The sequence below is a fragment of the Hylaeus volcanicus genome, chromosome 6 (assembly GCF_026283585.1).
Source record: "Hylaeus volcanicus isolate JK05 chromosome 6, UHH_iyHylVolc1.0_haploid, whole genome shotgun sequence".
NCBI lineage: Eukaryota > Metazoa > Arthropoda > Insecta > Hymenoptera > Colletidae > Hylaeus > Hylaeus volcanicus.
Window position 1 is genome coordinate 18,735,177 of NC_071981.1, and position 9,842 is coordinate 18,745,018.

The following is a 9,842-nucleotide window of genomic DNA, read 5'->3' on the forward strand; positions in this document are numbered from 1 at the left end:
GCGAAAACCCCACAAATAATTTCCTGTTTGGAAGGATAAAATAAAATGTCTCACTCCTTGCACCTAAGTTACATCGGAGCACTAAAAAGACAGCAGAAATTTATGCGGCAACCCGGCACAATGAGGTCTGCCACTGTTATCTACGCGACAGGCTCTAAATCACTCGACCACCGTTCGGAGATATCAATCAGTTGTTAAGCAGGAATTCGTTAATGAGTGACACGGGCGTACAGGTGGCGAGGTGTTCTTAAATTTCAGGACAACAGGCGTGCACACGCTTGACAACCAGTTCTTTTTGTAGTCGAGCTATGCAACGGGGCGTAATTCAACGATAAGGCGTCCGACCATCCATACACGAATTAATATTGCCTCGCGTAAAACATTTAACGAATGGGACACTCGCGTATCCTTCGCTGCTCGTAAAAAATGTTCGCTTAATCCCACCCCTCCCCCGTGTCCTCTGCGACATGGCGTATACAGATGTCGAAGACAACACCTGCCTGGAAATCGCTCGCGACTCGATATATTTGCATACAACAATATCCGAGATTCAATTTCACGAGGCGATCGAATGGTCGCTTTCCATTAACGGTATCCATTGCGTTACACTTGTAAAGGTTAAGACGAACTTTCACGCAGCGATTACGTCTAATGAATGGGCCGACCGCGTCTCCCAAACGCGTAAAAGCATGTCCTTTCAAAAATGTGAGAAACGGACCACTTTTAATAAAAGTCGAACGATAAATTGTTCGGTGGAACGCATCGATAAGGTTTATGTATTTGGTAAACTGTAATCGCATTGTGCAACGTTTCCTGAAACAAAAATTCCTCGACCTAAAATGAATAATAAGAAAAAAAGCATCTGCAATTATCCTACATTTTTATAGATTACAAGTACTCTTTTCTCGTCCTCCTTGTATCGTAAGACACGTGTACTGAGACACTGCTTCTAGGTGTTGTCCCCTACTACAGAAAACACTGGATTAAATCATAACTGCAACAATAAATACTTTCAAGTGCGATGATCTATGGTCTTCTGTCACCGTTCTGAAAGCAATTGCATTCGCTCGCAATACCACGCTGGTTCTCCGGATGCAAAAACTTTGCCCATCCACATTTGACGTCGTCATCGTTGTTAAATCGCATCTTGCTCAAAAAGTCCACTATTACACGACAGGCGCGATAGACGGACCGAGAGAGTCCTCGATGAATTATAGTTTCGGTTATTGAGTTTCAATAATGGCATCAGGACTGCGAGTCTGTAAAGTAAATTAGTAAATTAATTAATTAAAAAAAAAAAAAAGAAAAAAAAATGGAAAGGAATACAAATTACAGATACTTTCCCAATTAGCACAAAAATAGGGTGTTGGAATTGCCGCTACGATTACGATTACGGTTAAAGTTAAAGTACGCGAGTCGTAAAAGAATCCACTCGATATAGATTGTAAAAATATCCTTCCTGGAATAATTTTGATTGTATCTGGGGATGGCTTAAAGTAGGTCGATTCGCGCGTATAAATGTGGACCGAAATAGATAAAAGATTACCATATCGAATTATTTGCGCCGCCCACCGAGGAGAATAACACGATTCGGTTCGAATGAGAATCGAATAAAAGAAAAAAGATAGGAAGAAAAGGACCCGTCTGCCTTCGCATGCGGCGGACGCGAAAATAGCCCCGGGACACGTCAATAATTAATTAACGGAATTTATCGATACGCCCCGACGGCGTCGTTATCTTGTCTGATACGCGTACGAAACGATTTTGTAGCCGTGCAGGGGGATAAGCCATCGTCAATTCATTCGGCTTGCCTCGTTCTCGTAGAAATTACGACTTCCTCGTGATCCTCGACATCCAACATGTCCTGAGGGATGCGCGGAGAGCCCTTACAACGAACGTCGTTCACGGTATCGACGTCAAATTGGTGGGCAGGTGACTCTCGAACCATCCAACCCAAATTTGTGACCCTACGAACGTCACCCGTCTAGCGACACAAATAACTATTCCGGAATTTACGCGTAATCTCGTGAAACGCTTATTCCCCGTTCCAATAAAAACAGTTCGAGTGGCAAATTGTAACGTTTGCACCTAGGCAAGGTAACACGTGGTTGCGATCAGGTTAAGGGTCATTCACGGCGCAACACCTCGCGCGTTGCGAACGAAAATCGTATAATTTGATCCAGCCGGTGATCCGCGGAGACGGTATTAATTTTCGCGCAATCTTCGAATCGCCGATCGGCCGGCCGGAGGATCGCCGTTGCGGCTGTGAAGTCAATGCCACGGCCGGGGATCGATGCATTCGCGCATCCATAACTATGGTACGCGAAGTATGCAACAACTGTGCATTCCACATATGCTCGCCAGGCGTGTTCTCACGTGGTGACCACCGACACACCGACGTAGGAAAACACGGTGCGAACGTGGGCGTGCATTCCTGCCTTCGCATTATCTTCTCTTCACTCTCTTTCATTATTCCTCTCTCTCTCCGGATCGTTCGGGACCCGGTGTTCCCGTCCTCGTCTCGTCTTTCCCTCTCTTACCACCGGATCGCCTTCCTACGAGAGAAACCCTTCCACCTCCTTTTTATTCCACATCCTGGCCCGTTATCGTGGATACCACGGTCCAGAACGGCTGTTTCACACCTCCGCTCCCGCGAGAATTAGGAAATAAATTAGCGACCGGGCTAATTTCGTTATCTCGCCCGATGCGAGACCCTCCCGCTTGAGACGTCAAGGGACCGATGTCCAAGTCTTCGAACTGCTGCCCGGACACGATTTCAGCCGTGTCCCAACCCGCCAGGATCAATGGCTCCTCGCCTCGTTCCAACGGCTGTTCGTCGCCTTCCCTCCACGCTCTTCTTTTCGCTGAACGTATCTCCGGATCAGCGAATGGTACTTCGTTAGAAACGGTCCGGTTCTGATTGAGATGGCTGCAGATGGGCCCGTGGAATGGTCGCCTCACGGGAACAACAAAAAAATACACCTCTCTGGCCCACGATTGCCCACCTGTACGCGCACTTTTCCCGTCGTTGCTTCAGCGAAAACCGCGGCTCATGCGACAGCTTTGCGATCGATTAAGCTCGTCGATCGCGATCCCACTGGCTCGTTGTTCGGTCAGAAATTAGTTGAAGCGGCATACAGATCTTCTAGATATTTTTTATTGGCGAAACCTTGAGGTTGTCGTCTTGTTATTTAAATTTGTGTCGTTTCCTCGTGGCTAGAAAACTAATCGATATAGTTAGGTCTAAAACTTAAACTAATTTAAAGGCTAGGTTACTTTTTTTGGTATAGTTCGATCAGTTTGACAACATTATTTAACTGAATATCAAAACTGAAATGTATTAAGGTAAGTTTATATTGACTGCGAATATTCAAGTCAAGGTCCCAAGTCGCACCTGTAGAAAATTCTAGAATCCAATAAGATAAAATTATTGCGACCTCTTGCCTATCGAAGGTAGGGTTCCTCTCCCACTATATTTTCGACAGACAAGTTATCACATAACTTTATCTTATTGGATTCTCGATTCGGATCCTTGATCCTGACCTGGATGTTCGCAGTCATCGTAAATTTTCGTACGAAGCGATCCTAAGCTTTGATCTTGTCGTTTCGTTTGTTATTCCTACCGTGTTCCTGCGAATTCGAGTCCAATTTTTCGAGTCCAATGATTAAAAGTAAATCATACGCGATCTGCAATTCCACATCCGGTTTTCGAAATAATTAAACTCCCATCAAGTTCTGTAAAAAAAAAACAATCTATAAATTCATACTAACGCTCAGCGACGTTAATTACACTCTCGCGAAACCTATTAAAATTGCATTTAGAAACAAGGTTAATCGCTGAACACGATTCGATCGTCGGCTTAGCAAACCAGAATTCAATTTGACAAACTCCGGCTTATCGTTACGCTCCACCAGGACATCCATTAAAATTCCTGAAGGCGCTAACGACATTCCCGATTATTTTGTTCGACGCCCTTCGAATGCGAGTTTATAGCTGTCAGGATATACAGACATATACCTACTTACCAGCGGAGCCCACGGTATTGCGTCTGACACGGAAACTCGCTCGTAAATTCCCGCCGAACAAATTTCCAGCATGTGTCGCGGCTATCTTAGGCTCAGTGCTCCTCAACCCGTAAAACCTAATGATTTATTTAGGCTCGTTAAAACTCGGCTGACCGGTGACATTACTAAGCCGAACAATCTCGCGACACCTGGACGATAACTATTCGCCCTCCGATTTCGTGACTCGTGGAGAGATGACATTTCGTACCACGAGTTAAGACCAACAGTGTTTTTCTTCTTGGAATCATAGTTTCCCATTGAATATATGTTTTTTAATATTTCGTAAAAGTGTCGAACGAACCACTGTCCTCGCTCTTACTGTAACGAAACAACCCAACCTTATCAGAACTCGTTATTGCTTTATAGATTACACCAATTTTAATATAATTTAACGCAAAATGTTTTAATGTTGATTCGACTTAAAAATGTACGACCGAATGGTGTGCACGGGTTAAATGTCGATGGTCAGCGTCGAGTTTGAGAGCCCCTGGAAAGTTGGGAGCGGCCGGGCAATCAGAATCTCGTACATAGTCACACATTTAAACAAAAACACACATCGAGGTGGTACCGAAGCACTACTATCTCAATCCGTACGCAAATGAGCTCCTCTGCCCTCTAAGAAGACGAGGCAAGAGCGATGCGCGTGTAGAAGTGGCCGAACGTTTGCGCGTGTACGCGCGCATCGAAGGAACGTGTGTTTTACGCGCATAAATTGAACACACGTGAGCACGATACGTACACAATACAGATGAACGCGATGTTGATCGCGCCCGTAGAGGCGTGGAGGAGCCGGGAGATTGGGCAGAAGGGAGGACAAATCAAAGCCACTCAAAGAAATAACCAGTGCTCATTAAGAGTAATAACCCTCTCTTCGGTCGGACCGATTGTTTCAAGGGTGTCACACGGATCGGGCAGCTGCGATACTGCGCTGTTACTTAACCGTCTTCCTTATTATATTATTTGATTCGGGGTTGCAATGGGGTCCAATGGCCTTGGCAAAGAGAAGGAGTCCGTTTAACCGACCGATCTTAACGTCCAGTGATTCTTACTTCCACGTGGTGCACTCAGGAAGTATCCACGAACAAGTAGATTAAATTTGACTTTGGTTTTGATTTGATCGGTCCTTGTTGGATATTTGTCCAATTGTCATGGTTTATTTCACTGGCGTGACCCAGAAAGTAATGTGTACCAGGCATAGATTTAATTAGAAAGTAGTGTGTCACTTTTGGTATGAACTGATGGCATACATTTTTTAGTTGAACAAATATTTCCTTTCGATATAAAATATGCCCAAACCAATTGAAGATTCTATTTTGGGGCGAAGTAAAAGAACCTTCCTCTATTAAAATTGACAACCTACTCGTTAATAGAATATTTATGGTGAATTTTATCAATCGAATTCTGTAAAAGGCGAGGTGTAGAGGTCAAAAACAAACTCATCGTAAATACTAGTTTTCGTCGAGACAGAGGATTCGACGCGTGTTACGCAAAGTCTCGTCGTTCTGCTCGAAAATCGTTTCACGGAAGATCGTTTCGAGATGAAACGTTACAAGCGTGAGCGGAGCCGCAGATTGAAGTGCTTGTCGCGTGAGGTGAACGCGATCATTGCGTTCCACGAAACTATTGCGCTTAATTCGCAGAGGAGAAATGCTCGTCGACGACGGCTCGCCTTCGTCTTCCTGATTAACCAATTACTGCTCGTGTGTCTCCTTTGAATACGCGATAGAATATCAATTCTTTAATAACATCCATCCGCGGATCATTAGTCAGACGATTATAGAAAGCAGAAAAACTGAATCGCCTTCGTATCTCTCGCGAACAAAGTCCAGGGTTTCCAGCGAGTTTCTAATCGCGGAGCGTTTTGCATACCCGTGACTGTGTTTGTAAATTACTCACGCTTCTCCGGAGGGTATAGTCTCTAAAATGAAAAGATAAATAAACTATATTAAATATTATTGTAGGAATAAGATAGGAACGATATCTGTACCTTTGAACCACCGCGAACAAAAATTCCTTATTTAAGATACCTTAAGAAAATTCCGAATCAAAGACCCATTTTACCTACTCGAGTGCATCTACCACCCTCGAACGATCGTACCACGCGACGAACCGCGTTTGTCGACTGAACCAGCAGAAATTAGATTTAAAAACGCGTTTCTTCCTCGCCGTGGAGTACAACACGTTCATTGTGCAGATCTAAAGTACACACTTGGTCAAAATCAATAGGGATATCGATAAATGCGCTAATCGCACCGCGCGCACTGGTTATCTTCCACCGAAGTGCGGACAGTGGCGTCACTGAGCCGTGGGAGAAATTAAAAATCTCCCTTTCGCTTATCGACTTCCCCCCGTACGTTCGCCACATTCTCGCGAAACGCCACGGGGCTGCGAGGATCGGAAGAGCCTAGCAGAACTATGCCGTGGCCAGTGTCGTTTCGCTAATCCCGCCGTTTATCCGTAACACTTTTCACCTTTCTTTACTACATAGCCTCACCTTCGCCTCGCGAAAAAAAAAAAGAAGGTGGCTTCGATGCCGAGACATAAAAACGCGGATTATTTGCTCTTACGATCGTGGCAGACCATAATCCAGGCGGCCGCCAGGTACCAGAAAGAAGTGTTAGTCAAACAGAGCATCCGTGCGTGCCAGGGGTTCTCATTACCGTGCAGGATTTATTTAGGCTCGTTAAACTCGTCTACTCGTTAGTACGTATCACGATTCTTCGGCAAACACGATGGACGATAATTATTTTTTCGAAATCGCTACTTTTGTTACAAATGGCGAAACAGTCTCTTTATAATTGTACATATAAATACATATTGTACATACAAATATTCTTCAAGAAATCAATTAGACAAAACCTTGTACTTGTTAACACAATGTTGGCCGGTCGCGAGTAAACTCGTGTTTGCGCTTGCATTATCCATTTCAATGTACGAAACCCAGGGCGATATAGGATATTCTAAAGCTTTGGCCATCGTGTTTAGTTCAGTAGTAGAAAAATTACGAAATAACAGCCGATGACACGAAGTCGCTTCTGTGTAAAATTGCCGGTCACGCGACAGCACGTCGAGCAATCCCACGACACCAGGACACCTCTGCTTGCTCGTCTTCGATTTTCCGATGAAAACTGCGCCAAAGATTGATCGCTGGTTTAATTAGAGTCTTCGGATCCGACAGCTATCAATTCCATTGTTGTCGTTGTATAGACGGATCGAGGTGGAGCGACGAAGATAATTTCCTGCCTGGTTTTCTGCTCTCGTCCAGGCTACCCGCGACCCACCGAGCTTGATAATTACAGGCGAGCGGCCAGCGAATGAGCAGGGGTATCATTAACACTTCCTGCCTCGTAACGACTCCTCGTCTGATACACGATACTCGATATAACCACGCGCGTCACTGCGTAAACCTGTGAACCCGTTTAATCGTCGTCGAATGACACGTCCTCTCTCTCCTTCTCGCGTCCACGGACGTCCTAAAAGAACCCGTAAAAATGTTTACTGCTCTCGCAATCGCCTACCAATCACGCCAATCGTAGCGGTCGTCCTAAACGATCGAACCCCGTTGACAATAATTGATATATCCCGATCTGTCCAGTCGAGATCGGGAATGACGATGGAGTTTTTCAGCGCACAGAAATTATATTCCGTTGATACTCGTCGTCCCACGACCGGGTTAGTAACGACTGATTTAGAGGCGAGGCGAATGGTATTCTTCGTAAATTCCGTCTGGTTACGTCGGTAACGGTATTATGACGACTACGTCGGCTCAAACTAATTAGCTCGGTCCGCTTATTATTGGTAAGCGACCACTAGATTCCGGGGACCATTTCGTAAAGATCATCTCTGAATTAATGTTAGGAATAATTGATACGATGTGTATGCGGCGCGTTGCTGTACCTGGTAGTTGCACGTTTCGTTGTATAGACCTGTAGAGTGGTAGTTGTCTTGATTTACGCGTGTTGTATTTTCAACGATAATGTCCCTGAGTTTTATAAAATAATTTCCTAACAGCGTCGATCCGTCGTTTGGTTTCAGTAGCGGCTCCAGGTTTAAGCGGCGGCATGCACGGGAACGGTCTGATGTCCTTGCACGTGGAAGGTGGTACGCAGGTCCAGGTGCCGCGGTCTCTGATGCAGGCCTTCCTGCAACAGGACCCGAATCATCCTGGATTGGAGACGGTGCGTTTGCCGACGCCTCCTCACGCCAACGATGAGAACGGTCCGCCGCAGCACTGTCGCGAGGTGGAAACCGAATTGTGTCTTGTATGTCGCCGATGCGGCCGAGCTTATCCTCAAGAGTCGACGCTGCTCGCTCACCAGCGCTCCTGTTACCTGGGCAATCAACAGCGTCGCGGCGCGCTGCGTCTCGTGCAATCACGTTACGGATGTTCCTTGTGCGACGGAAACACCCCCGCTCGTACCTACGCGACCATCGGCGAATGGCGACGTCACGCCGAAACGTTGCAGCATCGGGCACGCCTAGAGGCCAGCCATCAACAACAGCAACAGCAACAGCCGCAACACCAGCAGCATCAACAGTTCGGCAATATTGGCGCAGACTCTGGGGCACAGTGCGGCGAGGAGGTGCATCCTCTCACGGACGAGATGGAGGACGTCGTCAATCAGATCACCTTGCTGGCTGCTCGTGCGGCCGCTGAGAGCACGACCGGCCAATCCCAGGGTAACGAGAGGGTGAACCCGGATAACAACAACGCTCCGGACGTGAAGAGACAGAAGCTGGTCCAGGAGGTGGCCGCTTTAACCGGGGCACGTTAAACGCGCGCGGCGGCATGGAAACGAGGAGGACAAGGGTAGGAGCTTCTCGCTGAGGGATGGCGATAGGATGCGCGATTGAAACTTGTGGATACCACGTCCCGTCCCGAACGCGATCCCTTCGCGAAGCAGGCGGCGAAGAAAGAAGAAAATGGACCGAGAGTGTTCGATGGGTGCTCTTTGAGAGAGGTACTCGATAACGAAGAATAACAAAACCAAAAAGAAAAAAAAAAGAAAAATTAACGTTCCTAACCGGCTAGACAACGGGCAGGGGGGTTCCAAACCTGGGAACCGTCGGCGGGGAGGAGGGGGCAGAGCGTCCTCTTCCCGATCCCAAGGTACTCGCGCGTGGACGGTGTGGACCAATCGCGACGAGAGCGCATAGCGAACCTCTCTTGTTTCCTTTCGGTTTAAACTTTATGTTCCGTTTTTTTGCGCACTGCCACTGTCGCGCAACACCCCCAAGTTCAACTGATTAGTTTTTATCGCGTCGACTGTAATAGCGCGCCAACGAGCGGCGCGCGCTCACCAAAGTTCCTTCGATTGAAAGAAATAATGAAGAGGATGAAAAACTCCGAGAGAGAAAACTCGAGTAAACGAATAGACGTTTGTTTTCGCACGGATCGGGGGGGCGCCCCCCCGAGCTTTCTTCGGCGGAGCGCCGATAAACTGATGATATCCGAATCCATCGTCCGTGAAAGTATGGTTATTCGCTACCGCGGTGTTTGGAGGAGGGGCGGGGGGGGAGGGGCGGGTGAGGGTAAGAACGGACTCGATCGAACACGATCGAAAACCGTGTCGACGAGGAGGAATAAATCGGGGTTCGGGGGTTAGGGTACGGGTGGGGGTGAGGGGGGGAAGGGGGTAAGAGAACCTAAATCCCTTGACGACGCTGGATGACGCGTCGAGGTGGGCTGACTCAAACGTTCCTATGTAAAGTAATAATAAAAATTTAATGAAAGAAAAAAAGAGTTACTAAGAAAAAGAGCAGACATTAAGGCGCGC

General features: G+C 46.8%; 1 protein-coding gene across 5 annotated transcripts in view; it reads left to right on the forward strand.

Moving 5' to 3' along the window:
* Positions 1–9,448, forward strand: part of LOC128878993 (zinc finger homeobox protein 4) — a 303,112-nt gene extending 293,664 nt beyond the window's left edge. For all 5 annotated transcript variants that reach the window (XM_054127744.1, XM_054127745.1, XM_054127746.1 and 2 more), the window contains one exon: positions 8,101–9,448. In XM_054127744.1, coding sequence (XP_053983719.1) covers positions 8,101–8,840 — 740 coding nt within the window. In that variant the 3' untranslated portion in view covers positions 8,841–9,448. The remainder of the gene's footprint in view (positions 1–8,100) is intronic.
* Positions 9,449–9,842: the final 394 nt, after the last annotated feature.